This window comes from Phyllostomus discolor, chromosome 9 (genome assembly GCF_004126475.2).
Source record: "Phyllostomus discolor isolate MPI-MPIP mPhyDis1 chromosome 9, mPhyDis1.pri.v3, whole genome shotgun sequence".
NCBI lineage: Eukaryota > Metazoa > Chordata > Mammalia > Chiroptera > Phyllostomidae > Phyllostomus > Phyllostomus discolor.
In genome coordinates, this window is record NC_040911.2 from 102,249,269 (window position 1) to 102,269,234 (window position 19,966).

The following is a 19,966-nucleotide window of genomic DNA, read 5'->3' on the forward strand; positions in this document are numbered from 1 at the left end:
GGAATTAAGGAGGCTTAGGAGACTTATCAACTAAGAGCCTCGAGTAGGTGGGCCTTATCTGCATTCTGACCAGAACAACCTATAACAGCAATTCCAGAAATAAGTGGGGACAGTGCAGCAGCGATGGAATATTTGGTGGTGTTAAAAATGATTGTGAACCTAAGTTTGGGTATGATAATGGGATTATGGCTATTTTTAAAAGGCCCCTTTATTTTATTTTTTTTTTAGAGACGCGTGTTCAAATACTTATGGGTAATAAGATGCTTGGGATTTGCTTCCAAATCCCCGGGGAGGGCTGGGAAGGCGCTGGCTGTGGATGAGAAGGCTGGCCATGAGTGACAGTCTCAGAAGCTGCTTTTGGGTCCCTGGTGATGCGTTCTAGCGCTTCCTCTGCGAAACCAAACACGCCTTCGTCCATCAGGCGGCCCGCGGCTTACAAAGATTTTGCTGAGCTTACTGAAGTTCAGTTTGACTTCCTTTTATTGATCCGCTTTACATGGTATACCCAGCTCCATGATCACTGGTTATCAAAAACGGGGAAATTCATTCAACAACACTAAATTACCCTAATTTTGAGGCAATTCACATAGCAACTGAGAGCAGAGAGACTGTTCCTGTCAACACTCTGTCCTTTGCGTCCCTATGACACAGCAATTTTCTACGTCTCGTGGCCTCAACCCTCTCCCCTGTAAAATGGGTGGAGGGAGCAAATGAAGTTTCACGCGTGCGGCGCTTGGCCCGGTGTCTGACCGTCGGCACACTGCCGTTACTAGTTTGACCAGGGGCAGCAATACAGAAAAACGTGGAATAGGGTCTTACTCATATAAAAAACTATGCTTCTTCAGGTATCGTAGAAAGACGCCTGGGATGTTACAAATAGATAACAAAGATAATCCCACTGGGAGTCAGTCGACCCAGCCCCTGAGTGGGGCTGGCCACCTGGAGGCAGAGCCGCAGCTGCCTGGGGGGGATGCCCTCGCTTTGCCCCGCCGCAGTGGGAACCTTTCAAGGTCTCGCCTGGCGGTTTCTCCCTGCAGGGATGCCGGGTTCACCACGCGTTTGTCCCCTTGACTGTTCAGATCTGCTCCCCGTGCCCCCACCCCCACCCGCCTCAGGACCTTGCGTTTCATGTCAGATCTAGGGGGGCCACTGGCTCCTGGCTGAGTAGAGTGACACATGCCACAGAGATAAGGGCAAGGGAAGGGCAAGGGAAGGGGAAGGAGAAAAGTACTCGGTGTTTATCTGGAATTCCAAGCTAGCTGAGTGTCCTGTATTTTAACTCGCTAAGTGTGAACCCAGGCCTGCCCGACCTTGGGGACCGCACTGTCCCCACTCCTGCACCGTGGCCGTGAGCCCCACGGGAACCTGCTGGGCTGGTCGGGAGCCCTCGCAGGGGGCGGCTGAGTGACCCGGGCTGCGGGAGCCCTCACCCCCCACGCAGACCTCCGCAGGGGCAGGCTCTGCTCCCGGCCGAGCCCGCCGGCCGCCTAGCACTGCCTCGGCCACACCCCTGAGCCGCCACACCTCTCGGTCACAAGGGCGAATCTCTGGCCCCGCCTTCCCTGCACAGCCGAAAAAACCCAAACAGGAAACCACTTCAATGAAACCTAGGTCCAACACCCCAAGCACGCCCTGCGGACCCCCATTCCTCGCCAAACTACTCCCCAGGAAGGACCCGACACGCTGTCCCCGCAGTGTGACCATGTCTCAGAACGCCCTGCGTGCGCGTGCGCACTCCACTCAACGGGACGTGCTGCGCACGTGGCGTCTGTCCAGCGGGCCTCTGGACAGGTGTGCGCCTGCGCAGGAGGCCTAAACCAGGAAGCGCGGGAAAAGCTTGATCCATGAGCGCGCGCCATTTTGGGGCCCCGTTGGATTCCTGCGCTCGGGGATTTCTCATCGCCGTCCATCTTCATGGCCTTTGCGCCCATGGGGCCTGAGCCCTCGTTCTTCCAGGCTTTGGACCGGCACAGGGCTTCCCTGCTGGCCGCCCTGAGGGGAGGCGGCGGCGGGGAGCCCGCGGGCGTGGGGACACGGCTGGCCTCCAGGTACGAGGGCTCCGCAGCGGGGCGGCGGGGCAGAGCACGTGCTCGAGAGGTGGACAGCGAGAGGGTTCCACGGCCTGGCGGAGGGTCGGGGGTGCTCTGTGGGGAAATGTCCGGGGGCAGCTCTTCTGGTCTTTGCGTGTTAGGGGCCGAGGGCTGCCCCTCCCTGATGTTGAGGCCCCTGGATGATGGGGGGGCTCCCTCGGCCAGCCGGCCCTGAACCCCGAGAAGGCGCCTCCCTTAGCGCTCCTTCCCCTTCCCACTTTTAATTCTCCTTGAGCTCCAACAAGCCTAGTGACAGCCCACCCCCTGGCGCCTTCCAGAATGTTCCAGGAGCACCCCCCCCCCCCCCCCCAGCCGTAGCCGGGCTCGCGGGTGCCTGAGCTCCTTTTGGGTGGGGGAGTCCAGGGCATAGTTGCGGGGGAAAATAATGTTTTTGAAGGGGGGATAAAATTAAAACTGGGGTTTTTGTGACTTTTGGGGCGGGGGGAGAGAAAGCGAGAGAGAAATGCATGTGGTGAGTTCCCGATCAGTGCGTCTCCTCCCGGTGAGCCAGGAAGCCAGCACGCCGGAAGTGGTTTACGGCACAACATTGGTCTTCGCGTCTGGGAAGGGGGGGCAGGGCGCCGGGTTGAGGCGGGCTCTGCGACCGCGAGTTCCAGCCCGGGGCGCGGAGGAACACCTTCCGGGCGGGCGCTGCGGCCGGCCCAGACCCGACGGCGGAAGGGCGTCCGCGTCGCTGCGTCGCTGCGTCGCTGCCGACTTGCGCCCGAAACGCTCTGTTGTTCTGCTGCTTTGATCCGCTTTTCTGGTTCATCAGCAACGTTTTTCGGCCTAAATAAATGGCCGTCTTTTTATTTTTAAGCCCAAACCAACTATCAGGGGGGGAAAAACCCCACAAGCAAACGAATGTTTATGTAAAGAGTTAGTTTGAGGGCATTTAGGAGGGTGAGGCAATGGGAGCCCCCCCCGTTTCCGTTTTAGCTGTAAGTTGATCTGATTGCGTCTTGGAGTCCGTCCTGCAACTTTTTATTTTTATTTTTTGTAACTGGAAAAAAAATGAATATTAGAGCCCGTTTTTACAGGTCGATATCAGGAAATAGTAAATGTTTTAAGTTCTATTTTCTGATCCCTGTGGTTCCGACGGGAGCATGTCCCGGTGGGATTGGGAAGCGCCCGCGAGTTGCCCGTTTGCTGCGCTCGGTGTTCGGTCCCGGGCACCGCGCCGGCGTGTTTGTACCCGAGCCGCGGTGTTCGGAGGCTGGCGGCTGGTGGAGTCCAACGTCGGCTGGCCGAAAACGGGGCGCGGTGCTAATGGTTCGCTGTGAAGTGGCCCAGTCGTGGCCCAGGCTGTCTTTCCGTGGCCGGGGTGAAAACTTTTCTGTAGTCACCGAAGTTCAAAAGAGCATGAGATCAGTCGGGGTAATTAGCCACAAAAGGAACTGTTTCTTTTGAAATGCGCATACTTCTGCGCTGCAGTTTCAGGAATTAAATTCAAAGCCAGCGTGACATCATTTTTAATGGAAACAGTAGCAGGTAAAGCCAACACGGTTGCATTTAAGTAGGTTAATGTGAAAGGTAGTAGACTCAAGTGTATTTGTAAATTGAATTGTCTAGTCATTCACCTAAGAGGGAAATACCTCTTCAATGGGTAATTGTTTGGAAAGTGAAATTACAAGCAGGTGAAATGTCTGTTCAGCCACCACTGTCAGTGCCGCCGAGCTGACGCGGCACGCCGGTGTCGGAGTTCAGTGGGAGACATTACCCGCGCGGATTACTGGGGCTTAAAAACAACTGACAGCACAACGATTTAATTTAGTGCTGATCTGGGGAAATGTTGTATATTGTTAGGGCCTAATTTAGAATTAAGATAGAATCATGGCGTGTTTATTGTTTCAGTTCTGAGGTCCTTGCATCAATCGAAACTGTCATCCAGGACGTGATCACCAGCTTGGCAAGAAACGAAGCACCTGCGTTCACCATAGATAACAGATCGACCTGGGAAAACATCAAGTGGGCACTTTGCGTTTTTTGTGTTTGTAAATGCAGTATCTATGTTGTTATTTGAATTCACTCAAGTCAGAGTTCTCGTCAGATTTTTTAAATTGCTTTTACCCCTGCCAAAAAGGATTTGAGGGATTTCACAATACACATACCATGTGGGCTGGTCACACAAACTAGAAGTAGGGGCGAAGATAAGGCCGAGGGAAAACAATGCTGGGGGAAAGACCGGAGCTCTGCAAGAGGGTGGGATTCCAAATGCACACGATGAAGCCTTGCAGTCCTGCCAGAAATAGCTCCCAACTTAGATCTGAGCTTTCCGGCACTCCGGGCAGGGAGTTCTCATCCGTGCTGCGAGAGCAGACCACCTGTTCTGGGGCTGCAGCCAGTCCTGATGCGGAGACAAAAATAAATGTGTCCTGAGCACGGAGCATGTTCCCTCAAAGCCTCTTCCCTCTAACAGGTCTCCCCTGCTAAGTCCCATGTCCAAGAGGGTAAAATCAGCGAACAGCCTAATCAGAGTCCTGAGCCTGGTTGCCTAGTTTGTTTCTCTGAGATCCTCAGCCTGCAGGGCTCTCCACCACATAATGAAGCACACTGCAGAGGCAGTTCTCCGCGAAAGTCAGAAACAGAATGAACGTAATGTTGAGGCTGAGAGTCACTGAGTGCTCTTTTATGATCCATGTAATGAACATAAAGCCTAAGCTTTTGAATCATATTTTGCTTCGTGTTTTGCAAGATGGATTGCAACAAGCCTCGAAGCCCCGGCAGCTGGCCTGTTTGCCTGGTGCCTTCTGCCCCCTTTGGGACGGGCCCGGTAGTTCACTCTGACAACCTAGCAGAAGTGATTCCATTTCATGTAACCTGGGAGGTAAATCAGAAATTAAATATTTAAAAACTTATTACATTGAATAAAGTCATTGAGTGAATTGGTGAAATTAGCAAAATGCTAGTTGTGAAATATTTAAAAATAGTTTCACATACACTAAATGTCTTCCCAGGGAAGAAACACACAGACGCACACACATGTCATAATCAAAGGTCTATAGCTCACCTATTTTAAACACGTTCTGCTAGTGCCTTTATATGTCACAGCACTAATCACCCAGATGTCACATGGAGTTATCTAAGCTAGCTACCCGAAAGCTTTAACGCTTACATTGCAGAAACATGGACCTAAATCATATGCAGAAGAAGACATTAAGTGTATATTGTTTGAAATTCAGAAATTGATTGTTTTTTATGTTATTCCCTTGCTTTAAACAAAATGACAGGTTTGAAGATTCTGTGGGTCTTCAGATGATATCTCATTGTACCACAAAAAAAATCAAAAGTGATTCACTAAAATCAGTTAAAAATTTTGGTAAGTCAATCTTTCTTAGCTTTTGGTAATAAATGAATTCGGTCACTTTCAGGGTTTTTGTTATTCCTAGTTAAATAATTTTACTTGTTCTTTAATAAACCACCATCATACCTGAAATAAATTTATAGAATTTTGTATCATCATTAACCATGGAAGTAAATTGTAATTCCAAAATAAATTTTCAAGGTACATAATTCAGTGGAAAAGTATTGTCTCAGTTTTGCTGTTCATTGAGCAATAATTTTATCTGATTCTTCAGGCAACTATATTCTGTACTGGAAAGATAATTTTTGTAATGTTATGGAAAATAACTGGTGACTGTTAAATGTTTTGAATTAGAGAAATGATGAGTAACTCATTTATTGCATCTTATTTTCCAGCTTTAATTCTTAAAATACTGTCCATGATTTATAAACTAGTACAGAGCGACACTTATGCAACCAAAAGGTACATGTATTGTTCTGGTAAATTATTCTTTAAAATGCAATGTGAGTCCTGGCTGGTGTGGCTCAATGGATTGAGTATTGGTGTACGAACTGAAAGGTCACCAGTTCGATTCCCAGTCAGGCCACATGCGTGGGTTTCCGGCCGGGTCCCCTGTTGGGGGAATGTAAGAGGTAGCTGCTCAATATATCTCTGATACATTGATGTTTCTCCCCGTCTTTTTCTCCCTCCCTTCCCGTTTCTAAGGGTAAATAAATAAAATCTTTAAAAATAAATAAGTCAGTAATTTAAAAAATGCAGTGCAAGATTTAGCTACATTAACTTCCATTATATGTTTTGAAAAGTTACGTCCAACTAGACTGTGGGTAATAGGTTACTTTCACCCACATGAGAGATTACTGTGTGTTTCATGTAGTTAAAGCTTTCTTCAAGTGCAACCACAGCGCTTGTCGTACTCAGGGAGAACGTGGCTAATTAAATTTCGAATTTTCACAGAGACATATATTACACTGACAGCCAACTCTTTGGAAATCAGACCACCGTGGACAGCATCATCAATGACATTTCCTGTATGCTGAAAGTGCCGAGGAGGTGTCTGCACATAGTAAGTGGCATTTACTACTGAACATTTCAAGACCAAGTGTTCGTATAAAATTTATAATAGAAGAATAAATGTGATCTGTGCCCTCTTTTGATACTTTTTGACACTATATTTTTTCACTGTAAATTTAAATATCTATTTTCAGTATTTCCCTGGAAGAATAGGACCAAAATAGATGAATCACTAAACAGTTTTTATTTCTAAATACGCTTACGTATTCTCTCTTTCATTCCTTAAACTACACACTGAGCTGAAAGTACGTGTGTTTCAGCAGGTGCGCGTGAGAAGTGACTCTGCAGCGTACAATATATTTGTGGAAAGGTTCTCAAATGTCTTTCTGTTTAGTTGTCCACGTCAAAAGGTCTGATCGCCGGCAACCTGAGGTACATGGAGGAGGACGGCACCAGAGTGCACTGCAGCTGCGCCACGGTGAGCGCCTCGGCGTGCGCGTGCGCCCCTCCCCGGCCCGTGGTTGGGAGCGCCTTCTGTTTCCTGCTTGTTCTGTAGTTTGGAGCTTAAGGTTTTAAAATAAAACTGAAGGACGAACAGGTATAGGAATTGGTATAGTTGTAAAATGTGGCACCTGTCAAGTGTCTGTGAAATAAATGTGCACATTTCTTTTAAAAATGGCCTGTTGCGTTCAGGTCAGGAGTGACTTGGCCATTTTAGTATGGTGGTTTAGGTAGTCTTTGGTTTATTTAGGTAAACGTTCGGGTTCTGGCACTGGCTGGTGTGGCTCAGTGGATTGAGCCCCGGCCTGAGAACCAAAGGGTTGCCAGTTCGATTCCCAGTCAGGGCACATGCCTGGGTTGCAGGCCAGGTCCCCAGTAGGGGGCGAGTGAGAGGCAACCACACATCGATGTTTTTCTTCCTCTCTTTCTCCCTCCCTTCTCTAAAAAGAAATAACAAAATTTCTTTTAAAAACTTTCTGGTTCTGAAATTAATATGCTTAAAACTAAGCTATTTAGCTCAGCTTTGGCACGTAGGAAGCCTAGAGTAGCAAAGGAGCAGTGCAAACAGGGCCAGCGCGCCGGTTTGGGAGGGGGGACACGGTCGGTGCCTGCGAGGCCCCGCCCAAGGAGCCGTCCCCTCCTCTGTTTCTGCTTTTTAGGCCAGGAAGCTGTCCCCAGCGTTCCCAGGAAGGTTTCCCCTGCTGGGAAGCGGCGCGGGTCTTGGGGCTGCATCCCTACCGAAGAGCAGATATTTCCTGTTGTTTCCGTGCTGAGGCGTAAGCCTCTGAGGGCAGATATGTTTCCTTAAAAATGAAAATACAGGACTTTTGTGATAAATTTAAAAATGTGGTTATACTTTCTTTTATCTAAAATAAACGCTGTCTTGTTTTGTTAACGTAGGCTGTTGCTGTGCCATCTAATATTCAAGGAATCTGGAGTATCCTTTGAATGGGGAAACCATTTAAACTCCTGGAAGGTCCATTCATTCATTACTGTGATAAATTCAGCCTTCTGGTATGTCACCACCACGCTAGACCCTATAGTGGCCAAGACGCACCCGCCATGGTCCCTTCTGCAGGATTCTTTTACAAGCCTACCATGCGGTAGCAGAGACAGATAACTACACACATGAGTGAATATCTGTTACACATTTCAAGGTAAAAATGAAAATACTGTATCTATAGCTGCTTTAGAATTGATGTGTAGGGCACCATTATTTAGTTGGTTAAATTGAAATAGTCTTGCCTTAAATTTGTCCACCTTAACTTCACAGATTTAATTACAGATGCAAAATTTCTGTTAATTGTAGAAAAAGATGCGACATTTCAGCGACTGCTAGATGACAACTTTTGCAGCAGGATGTCTCCGTGCATCATGGTTACGGTACATTACCCTCCGTCACTGGGGTAATGAGACTGACACAGTCAGAGACTGACACGGTGCTCTGGGGACTCGTAAGGGGCCTGTGACGCCAGCTCCACAGCTGGGCACTGTGCTGTTGTCAGTGCGGTGCATCCTTTGGGTCATAGACAAGAGTTTCCGAGGTGTCTGTAATCTTTTCAATTGATTTTTGAGGGTAGGGGAGAAAGAGGAAGGGAAACACCGATTTTGGTGGGGGGGGGGTCCCACTTACTTCTGCACTTGTCAGTTGCTTCTTGTTGTGCGCCCTGACCAGGGATCGAATCTGTGGCCTTGGATGTCACGATGCCGTTCTGGCAAACTGAGCTGCCCAGCCAGGGCTCAAAGATGTTTATTGAAACAGCCTCAAATCCGGTTAAAATCAAGGTCAGGTGGCTCGGTTGGTTGGAGCATTGTCCCGTACACCAAAAGGTTGTAGGTTTGACCCCCGGCCAGGGCCCATACCTAGTTGTGGGTTTGCTCTCTGATCGGGGTGCATGTGGCAGATAACCAATTGATGTTTCTCTCTCACATTGATGTTTTTTGTACTCTCCCTCTTCCTCTCTCTAAAATGAATAAGCATATTTAAAAAATTTTAAATCAAAACGATGGACCTGATCCCTGAATACCAGCAGTTTCCTAACACCACAGGGAGGGCGCGTGGGCTTCAGGCGTCCCCCTCCCAGCCTCCCCGAGGGGCTCTGGGCAGGGCTGGATGGGGAAGTGGGGCTCCTCGTCTGCCCCACACGGGTGTGTGTGCCAGGTGATCTCACCAAGTCCACCAAAGGAGCCTGCTTTTCTAAAGACCAGAAGTGTTCAAAGACCAGCACAGAGCGGAGAACAGGGCGCTGCTGGGCCGGTTAGCACGGCTGGTCGGTTAGCTAAGGGGAGGGAGTGCGAGTCCTGCCACGGGGCCTGGGGTGGTTCCTGGGCTGGGGCGTGGGTGACGGGTGCTGGGGTAGGGCAGAAAGCGGTGGGGGCAAAGGACGCGCTTGGGGTGTGGGGGGTGGAATGATAACAGGATAGGTTCCCCTGCCTGCCCTATCCCAGCTGGCTTTCTCCCGCTTTTGTAGATCTTTGTAAAAACCTAGGTTTAGAAAGGAAAAAGCTCACTCACTCAAACTTAGCGTGGCTTCCTAGGCCCCCAGTAATCGTGGTGACTGTCAGCTGTGTGCTGTGGAGGCAGGGTGTGGGGCAGCTGCGGGGAGTCTCGCAAGGCTGGCCCCCCTGCCCCTGGGAGGCAGCTGGGCCCCAGCAGGCACTCATGGAAGGTCTGGGACTGGGGAGGAAGGGGTGACGGGACTTGTCAGCCAGCTGGACAGCCAGGCAGGAGGCTGTCTGGTGTGAGGAGGGAGGAGGGCCGGCTAAGGAGAAAGGCTGAGACGAAGGAGGTCCCCGAGGCCAGTTCAGAAGGATGTGGTGACTCAGGAGGTGAGGATGAGTCCCATGTCCCTGGTGTGACCTGCGGAGCCACACAACCTGTGGGAAGCTGCAGGACGAGCAGCAGGAAGGGTCGGTTCTTCGTGGGAGGGTTGTGAGTGTAGTTCTAGAACAGGAGGCGGTAGCAGGGAGTCGGGTGGCGCCTAGTGGGAAGTTGAGACAGGAAGTTCAGACAGAGACCTCAAAAACATCGGAGGTTGTCTTTGAACCCCTGAAGTGGTCTTCTGCTGGGCACGCTCTGGGGCTCACTCTTCAGCCATCCTCTGGCCCTTGCATGCTGTGCTGGGCACACTGGAAGCCCGGCAGGCACACGCAAGGGAAGCGCCGAGGCCGGGGCCTCTGTGCGTCCTGGGGGGTTGAATCACACCTGGTCCCACCGCTTGGGAGGTGTGCATGGGTCACATCTGGGTCTCGGAGGAGAGAGCACAGAGGTGGTGGTGCCCACACACGGGGGGAAGTCGCACACAGCCCTTCCTCCCCCGTCTGCTTGTGGCCGCCTTCTAGTCCTCGCCACCCCCAGGTTGCTGCTGGCAGGGTCCCATTGACAGGTGCAGCCGTCACTCCCAGGACACGCCCACGAGGGGGCCGGCCCGTGTCTGCCTCTGAAGGGTTAGATCGGAGGGTCCCGGTCGCTGGCTGTCCTTGGGTGCTCTGACTCCACCACAGACACGGGCCCCCTTTCCCAGAGGGAAAAGGAAAGCATGGTGCCACCCACTGAGTGGTCCCCGTGTGCCCGGACCCGGGCCCTTTACTTAGTCCGAGTGCACAGTTACTGCCGTTTGTCACACACCAACTTGTGAGGTCCCTCAGCCACTGTACGGGGTAGGTACTGGCATCACCCCGTTTGAATGTCGGGGCACCGGGGCGCAGGGAGGTGTTCGCCATGAAACCGGGGCCCGGACGCAGGGAGGCCAGCTGCACTTGCGGCAGTGCCGTAGCTCCGAGCGGCAGGCACAGCGGTCTCCGCCTTTCAGTAAAGCTGTGGCCTGAGGAGGCTAAGTGGCTCCCTGGTGTCACCCGAGAATGACGGGCAGAGGGGGAGTCCCGACTCAAAGCCATCCCACGGGAAGCCCGTCCTTAACCCCACTTGCTCCTTCCCCGGCCTGCCCGGGGTCCCTCTGCTGTCCGCTTCCCCCCCTCAGTGCCCCTGCGAGGCGCAGTGAGTCGCTTTTCTGTGGAACTGTTTCTAATGGCTTCACAATGTTACTCCACCACGTAGGTTCGTTCAATCCTGAATTTTAGCCAGGTACTCTTCTAAGTGCTCTGTAGTCACTAAGTAATTTAATCCCTGTGTGATCTCAGAAGGCGTCACACGGCTGTGGACCGCAGAGGTTCGGGGTTTGCCCAGGTTCGTGTTGCCGCGAAGGGGCAGAGCGGAGGCGTCGGCACAGGCTGCGTGGCCCCAGGCTGGCACGGGGCATGCCACCGCTGCGGTGCTGCCCCGTGCCCCTGCGGAGAGGCTGCGGCTGTCTGCAGCACTGTGTGTTCCTCAGCAGCGCTGCGGCGAGCGCCTGCGCGGGTCAGGTTTGGGCTCCCGCTGCGTCTGCCCAGGTCCGTGCTTGGGCGGGAAGAACGGAGTCGGGTGCGTGCTGGGGGCCTTTCGCCCCGCTGTCCGCACCGTGGGGGTTTTCAGCCAGCACCTGTCTCCCAGCACCTGCAGTTGGGGGCGAGGGGACCCAACGTGCTCATCATCACTGATGGAAGGACGTCGCTGTATAGAGCTTGTTCTTCCAGAAGTAAAGTGTGTCACCACAATCTCGCTTTCAGGGGAAGGGGGTGCCCGACCTGAACACCAGACTGCTGGTCAGGAAGCTGTGGGACACCTGCCACGTCCCCACGGTCGCGCTCGTGGACGCCGACCCGCACGGTAACTCGTCACTCACTGTGTTCGACACGGTCCCGGTGAGATTGTGCTTGTAGTGTCGTGCCTTCCTGCTCTCAGAGCACTGCCGCAAATGTTTTACAGGAAGGCAACTTACTGCCATTTAGCCACATTAAACTGAACCGTAAGTTTTCGTTGGTAACGTCCATGAAAATAAAATCTGCAGATGTTAGACTTAATTCGGGAGTGAAGACGATCTAACCTGTAATGTACAGGAAGCCCGATTTTAAAGTTACCTCTTTCAACAGGCATAGAAATCATGTGCATTTATAAGTACGGATCTATGGTGAGTACAGAAAGGTATTTTTCTTTTTCCACTCCTGAGATATTTTATATTCACTGGGGTTATCTCTGCGCTCACTTACCAGCCCCTAGGAAGTGGAGGGCCCCCAAAGATACCAGGGGAGTTGCTGCCTTAGTCTAGGGCCAGTCTGCTTCCTTGCTGTGGTCCCAGCTCCCAGCACGCCAGTGCCACCGCAGATGACAGCGCGGGTTAGCTCTGGGCCACTCCGGGGACAGTGCAGTCTGGTCACAAACACTCTGGACGTTGTGAGCGGCCCGGATCCCTGCCTTGGCCGGTCCCCTTCCTCCCCCGCGAGCACCCGTCTCTGCCCTGGGGTCTGCAACCACGGTGCCCCACGGCTTCCAAAGCCGGGCCCTGGGCCGCAGCAGCAGCGTCCCCTGGGCACTCGCTAGCCACGGGCCCTGCCCGGACCTGCTGAATCGGGATCTCAAGGGGTGGCCCCCAGTGCTTCTGACCCATGGTGGAGTTTGGGGGCCACTGGTGTGCCCCTGGAGTGTCCCTGCCGTGTATGTTTAGAGCGGGTGGGAAGGACGATGGGGCCCCAACAGCCAGTACCAAATGCAGGTCGACGGGGGGCTCCTTCGTAGTTCTAGACTGCTAGGCCAGAATCACCGCAGGGCCGTTCGGGGACCGTCACGGGAAGTCTGCCTAGTGGAGCGCTCGGCGGTTTCCCGACTCCCGTGGGCTCTGGGGCCCGGAGTCTTCGGTGTTCGTTCTGATACGTCAAGGACTGGGCTGCAAACACAAGTGTGCCACTTGTCCGCCAGTTAGCGCCCTAACACGCTTTTGCTCTCTGTCCCAGTCGATGTCCTTCGAAGCCCACAACCTCACGGTTCCCGCCGTTCGATGGCTCGGTCTCCTCCCCTCGGATGTTAAAAGGTAGGGCGGGTGGGTGGACTGGGATGTTCAGACCAGTGACTCATCGTAGTACGTGCCAGTAAGCCCCAGAAGTCACCGCAAGGGAAAGCCCTTAATGCTCTCGATGCGCACGGCATGGCTCGCGGGACTCAGGGCTGCGCGGTCAGGTGTTCGGTTCGCCGTGTGTCTGCCTCGGCCGCCCGTGCACCCAAATGGGCTCGGCGAGTTGAACTTGCAGGAAGCTAGAGAACGTCTTTTGTTTTGCCTTTACTGTTAAAATATTTTGAAATTTATTACATTTAGAAAGTATAAAATATAGATGCCAGTTAAATGGTATTCATTGAAACATTATTTGACATATTAATTTTATATTTTAATTTTTAATTTCAAAAAAATCTCATTTTAAGAGTACATAAAGTTTGGAACGTAAAGTCTGGCGAGTTTCATATATACACTCATTACAGAGAGAATTACGTAACAAGGTAAAAAAGACCTTCGGATGAAAGCTTTACCTTTGTAGATTATTCTCTGTGCACAGTCACAGCTTTTCACAAAAACGGGCTCGTCCTGTGCCGTTACTTTGTGGCCTCCCTTTCCCACTCAGCACAGGGAGGTCGCTTTCCTGTATCAGGACACGCGTTTGTCCTCTGCAGCCTCAGTGTGATGCCTTGCGTTAGTGCATCCAGGTTCTGGTTGTGCCGTGTGTGTGCTGCCCGTTGCTCAAGGTCAGACGTGCGGGCGGCTCCCAGACGTCCGCTCTGAGGGGCAGCGCTGCGCTGGGCCCTCCTGTCGCTGAGTCTGCGCCCGCCCGGGCTTCGGCTGCAGTGGGTCCCGCGGGCTGGCTGCCCAGAGTCGCCGGGGCAGAGGGTGTGCGCCCTCTCGAGGTCTGGACTGGCCTCTGGGGAGGTTAATTATTTTGCTTCCCTGGAGAGTAAGAGCCCACTTGTCCGTCAGCATAGGACATCACTTTTACTCATCTCTGCTAGTGGGACATTTAAAAATACTTGACTCTTGCTTTAACTGGTCAGTGAGAATGAACCTGAACGTGCTGGCTGGAGTCCTCCAAGAGGGTGCAAACTCTGCTGACGGGCGCTTGCTTCCCGAATGTGGGACGTGAACAGGTTCGGGGCGATGGCCACTTCTAACGAAACGAGGGCACAGGAACACACATTTAACTTTCGAGTTTTGAGTGTGTGCACGCTGGTGAATCAAAGCTTTGGTTAGTTTAGTGCTTGCTATGTGTCATGGTCAAGGTCCCTTAGGGGCGGCCGTGTGAAGCATTTCTAATGCAGATGCAGGGCAAACGATCTGACCTTTGTTAAGGGGGAAGGCTCAGAAAGCTCCAGCCGCAACTCACAAATACCCTTAGTTCTCTCAGAAGCCACTCCAAATAAACGGGCAACCAAATAAAAGAACAGTGGGTAGCCCCAGAAACATGGTGCAAGGGAAGTCCTCTAGGTCCCCTCTCAGTCAGATTGTCACCCTGCCCAGGAGCTGCCACCGGCAAGTGGTCAGAGTTACAGGGACAGTGAAGACGACTTTGACCCTGGGGCTGTCCCGGGAGACCCAGCACTCGCGACTTCAGAAGTGGTCCATGCCCTACGTCCCGGACCTCTCATGCTCCATGTTTTAAACTCACACCGAGATAAAACTACCTTTTACTTTTTAAAATTTAACACTCGATAGGTATGTGTATGTGTGCGTTCCTGTGCAAGTAAGTAAAAAGTGACAACTGACTTCCACGGCCCAGAACATTCTCATCGAACACCACGACGGGACTGCTCGGGAACCTGAAAGCCCACTCGCATGTCCCCGCGTCACTCTGCCCCACGCGAGCGAGGTGTTGGGTCTCAGTGCCGCTTCGAGCTCTGCTCGGCGCGAGTGCACCAGGTGCTCGTGCTGTCGGCGCCAGGTTTACTTACAGCCGGCGTCTGTCTTCCTGCTGCCGTCCTGCGGGTGTGGCGTGAGGAAGAGCAGTGGCTCAGAACAGACTTCCACGGTGACCTTGGTCACTTGTCGGTCTGGGAAACGCCAGACCCCCAAAATTCTGGACTTAAAAGGTGGATCTGCACTGTCTTGTCTGTGATTTCTGAGTTTCTTAGAATAGTACAGTAAACATGAGTGACATGTATACGACCTTCAAGTTACAGGAGCACTTTGTTTTTACTAATTTTTCCAACTGCTTTTTCTAGGCTAAATATACCTAAAGATAACTTAATTCCATTGACTAAACGGGACCAAATGAAACTTGACAGTATCCTGAAGAGACCTTATGTTACTTGCCAGCCGTGTTGGAGAAAAGAAGTATGTTTCTTTTTAAAGTTCAAGTGTTGTATGTTTTATTGCCTTTGACTTCAGTAGCTCGTACTCACATGTTTCAAAAATGTCCTCCTTGAAATTTTATGTAACCAGCGACTAGGGTGAGTGTCGTTGGATAGTACGTGGTTGCTGAAACATCGAATCATGAATGCTGACGGGCAAGATCCCCTGGGCAGGGCCGGTCTGTTCGTGTCCTTATCATAGTGATGAACCCACTGTCTAGGGCTGTAGCACAGTTACTGGAGGGAAAAAGATTTATAAAGACCCCAGAATATTCCTAGTTATTGAAGGCATCTACCCTGGGTAGTCCCCTGGTATTTTTAACTGTTGCAGCTCTGGAACATTCCAGCTGACCCGAAGACTGTTGCCCATGGTGCTGGAGGATAGAACAAGTCTAGATGTATACGTTGAGTCGGCAGCGCTGTGTCACGGACTCTGGCAGACTGTATTTTACTTCTATTGACAGATGGAGATAATGGCAGACTCTAAAATGAAGGCAGAAATTCAAGCGTTGACCTTCCTGTCATCAGATTATCTCTCCCGAGTATACTTACCTAACAAATTAAAATTTGGGGGGTGGATCTAAAAATATATCAGAATATATCTTGTGATTTCAAGAGGACTCTCAGTATTTTTTCCAGTAGAAGACACTGTCATAAAAATATATATAGTCTTAAATTCACAGAGGTAAAATAAAATAATTTTCATTAATTATATTTTTGTCAAAACAAATGCTGTACTCTGATTTTCTTTAGAAGACTTTATCTACCCTTCTTTGTAGAGAGTGATCTCTACCCTGTTCTCAATGATGAAAGAATGTTATTTTGATTTTTAACTTTTATTTGAAAAAATACATTTACATGTCGTCAGAGTCTGCAGAAACAGTTTGCTCTCCACAACACGACGAGCGTTAACGCCTGACGTGTCTGGTCAGCAGCAACACCACACACCCAGACTGGGGCGGCGGGCGGGCCGCGGCGTCCAGCAGCCTCTCGGTTGCCCTCCCTTCGCCGTCATGGCGCACAGGCCACGCCCCCTCCTTGCACTCGTGAGGTCCGTGCAGTGTGTCACGGATCGGTGTTCAGGGGTGTGTGGTCTTCGGTGCTTGTTCTTGCATTTTTGAGCTTGCTTTTTATGAATAATATATTTATTTGAAAATTTTCTCAAGGGTTTTATCAGTTGTTACCCACATGCAAGTCAGCTGAATCCTGCTCTAGTTCAGGTTTCCAGAACAAAGGACTTCTCCAGCGTTAGGATTTACAGAAGCCTCACATTTTATCCTCCCTTCTGTCACAGTTAAGATGTGATCTTTCGCCCTCATAAACGTATCTTAATTTTTCCAGATGGGCTTGATGATTTTACTCTGTACTTTCAATAAACTGTTAACTGCCCTGAAAAGTTTCTTACAATCGTGAGCAAGAAATTTATGTATAGGAAAAGGACGGAACTGTCGGGCCGCCTCTTTACCGGGAGACGCTGATGACAACAGCAGGCGTCCTTTCTGAGTGCTCCTCGGTGCCAGTCCCCCTTCCCCAGGACCTCGAGACAGGCCTCCTGGGAACGCGCACCTGTGGCTTGCAGGTGGGCACACGGAATGCTGCTTGTCCGCACCCGCGCAGACGGAGGGGGCTGAGTGGGACAGCAGTCCTGTCTGCCTCAGGAGCGGGCCCAGCGGCCCAGTGAGTGGGGCCCAGCGCTGACTCTAAGGGTAGGGGCCCCGTTCAGAGGTGATGGAGAATTCCAAGGTAAAGCAGCAGGACATTAGACCAAGCATGGGGGCCCTGTGTGGCAGCACAGGGTGACACCCACGGAGCTGGCCCTGCTCTCCAGGTTCTAGTAACTGTTCAACAGGATCGTGTTGTTGCTGTAGCAATAAAAGAAAATACCTTTGGTGACACAGTGTGTGCCAGGCATTTTTCTAGTTTTACAAACATCAATTTCATCTTCACAGAAGCCCTATCAGCTAGGTAGTGTTCTCATCATCCTTATTTCACAGAGGTGAAGGAGCTTTGCCAGATCTTAAGATTTCCCCAAAAGGATTACTGTAGAGTTGACAGAACTGCTAAGCAGCGGAGCTGGGACTTGAACCCAGAGTCCGGCTCCAGAGCTCATGCTGCAGCCGTGACACTGGTTTACACAAAGTGCTTCACATGGCCCGGCGTGCGCCCTGCCCGGGGCAGGGCTGCGATTCCTGCTGTTGGGTCCGAGTCAAAGCCAGGCCCCCCATGCCAAGCCTGTGGTGTCGGCCGTTGTGTTGTGTTCCCGGGCACATCAGAACTGGATGTCTCATTTTGAGAACATTCTGGTATACTGTTAACTTGACTGACTTGTGAGACTATCAGAAACTTGAGAAAAATTCTTATAAATCACAATTTCTTTGAATTTATACCATACACCTTCCCCTAACATCTAATTATATCCTTAAACTTTGATAAGTTTTGTGAAGAAGATGACTAACTTGGGGTTAAGCCTCAGAATCTCTGGATCAAGATATTCTGCCAAAGTGGAAGGGAATGAAAAATCGACAGTAGTCACTAACATTTGAAAAAGGCTTGCAGAAACGTTCAGTTGGGACAATTAAATTCATCTCAAGTTCATGATTGGAAATTTACTTCAAAAATCTTCATTTATTTGGAAAATGAAAATGGAAAGGAAAGATACACTATAGTTTGGCATTGCTACCCGTCTTTATCAGATGCAGAAGGAAAATGAATGTGAGGAGCTATTTGGGAGTCATCTAGAATGCTAATTCTTAAGGTTTGTTCCCCTAAAGGACTACCGTAAAATTGGCAGCTATTTAAAATGACAGCAGACACCCCCTCTACCACGATCATCTGTATTTATTTTAAATATTTCCATCATTTTAATCAAGGAAGAACATTTGAACTGGAATCTGTTTATAATTAAAGTAATAAAAACTCATGCAACAAAAAGATGTTCAGAGAATCTTTTTTCCTTAAAGGCTCATAATCACCCTAGTAAAATAAGAGCTCCGTGATATGCTCACGTTTCAGAGAAATGTAACTGTTGTTGACAATGCTAAGTGGTTTCAGAAGTCGTGATTTCACCGGAAAAATACATGCTGCACTTTCTACGACGTGGGCAGAAAGCGCTCCAGGATTTCCACGACTTCCTTTAGAGAGACTGTCTGAGTTGAACGGTGTGATTGTAGAGACCTGTTTAGTGGTGTTGAAAAGAAGAAAATGCTTTCAAACCTGAGCTGCCTGTGCATGCGCCGTAAAGAGTGTGTCCAATGGAATGTTTGTAGGTGGGTATCGGGAAACACTGCTGCTGTTGCCCGAAAAGACTCGCAGCCCACGGAAACGGCCCTGTGAGAACAGGCTGACGTCGCCCTCTGCTGGCAGAAGCTCTACCGGTCTCAAATCTTTCCACTATTTGCGGTGGACATTTCCTTAGAACCCTTTCAGGTCCTTGTTTTAAGGAACGGGGTGAAAGTCCAAGGGACAGAGAGAGAGGCTGGGGACCCTGAGGGTTTGTGTGTGAGATAGAGGACTGGAGAGGGATCCCCAGCTCTGGACGCCCCCAGTTCCTTGTGAAGCTGCATGTAAGGTGTGCCTCCTTGCAACTCTGCTCTATACAAAACCTTCAACAACATTAAAATCTCTAGTTAAAGTTTAAGAAAGATCACTTCAAGTAAGAAGGAACTGATATAAAATGACAAACATACTCGGCTTTTGTTCACCCAGCAATGGAATATAATCCGTGCAGTCATTCATAAATATCCCTGTGTAAAGGGCTTACCAGTGTCAATGGCCATCACCAAAACATTTTAATTTTTTATTTTTAATAATTTGTCACCTGTAATCTACGGCTCATTAATCAAACCCATGGGTACAGACTGCGGCGATCCCCCATCCTGTTTTCTAAGGGGGGTGGGAAGTGGGATACTCTCCACCGCCTGCCGTCTCGGTGGGGGTGTAGGGTCAGGTTTTCGGGATAGGCTGCTTGCCTCCCAAATCCACTTCAACTCACTGCCTCTGTGGCTGGGACCAGTGACCACCCGGCCTTGGCTTCATCACCATAAAATGGGATAACAGTGATGCCTATCCGACAGAGTCATTGCGATGATTACATGAGATAATTCATGGAAAGTGTGTGCTTGAACAATACCCTTGGGGAAGAGTCGGGGAAGTTAGTTGTAATCACGTTTGCGCAAGTAAGCTGCCGCAATTGCTCCACAGATGGGCTATACAAACGGGGTTTGTCAATTAGAGCCCTAAGCAGCAGGAAAAGTTTTAAAAGTATGCTGAATCGTCAGTACTATACAAGAATCTCTCTCACCATAGATGCTTCTGAAAGAGGCTTTGTGCATAGAACAGGATCATTCAACAACTATAAACACTGAATATATGTAAGACGCTGTGCTTGGTGCAGCAGCGAGATACATGTGGGAGCAAGACACAACGTTTACGCTCTAGGCAGCTAGTCGAGGCAGGTACGCTGTTTTATGGGGCTGAATATGATTAGCACTGAGCTGGCTTGAAGAAGGCTTTGAGAGCGTCAGGAGGGGTGGTACGGATGACCCATTCGGGAAAGAATGAGGGAAGGTGTGGTCGAGGGGGAGGACTTGTCAGAGAAGATTCCGGGGTTTTGCAGGTTGACCAGTAGACTCAGCGCAGGCTTCACTGGCTTTACTACTTAGCAGCTGCATTTTCTTTGCCAAGTCATGACACCTCTCTCAGCCTCACTTTCCTTTTCTATGAAACGGAGATTATTACAATAGCTCCCTCGTAGGGCTGCTGTGGAAATTACAGGAGAGGACCTATCTAGCTAGTGCTCCAAAGAACTATTATCATCATTAGGCGAGAGGTTCTCAATCTAGGCTGCATCTAAAAATC

The 19,966-nt window shown here is 50.4% G+C and overlaps 1 protein-coding gene across 1 annotated transcript; it reads left to right on the forward strand.

Annotated features, from left to right (window-relative positions):
* Positions 1-1,879: 1,879 nt before the first annotated feature.
* SPO11 (SPO11 initiator of meiotic double stranded breaks) lies at positions 1,880-15,874 on the forward strand. The gene is made up of 13 exons (XM_028524989.2): positions 1,880-2,048; positions 3,945-4,058; positions 5,321-5,409; positions 5,790-5,856; positions 6,349-6,457; positions 6,800-6,883; positions 7,807-7,843; positions 8,180-8,289; positions 11,512-11,611; positions 11,875-11,912; positions 12,733-12,809; positions 14,981-15,092; positions 15,574-15,874. The coding sequence occupies exons 1-13, from the start codon at positions 1,915-1,917 to the stop codon at positions 15,691-15,693; spliced, it is 1,191 nt and encodes a 396-aa protein (XP_028380790.1). The 5' UTR covers positions 1,880-1,914; the 3' UTR covers positions 15,694-15,874.
* Positions 15,875-19,966: the final 4,092 nt, after the last annotated feature.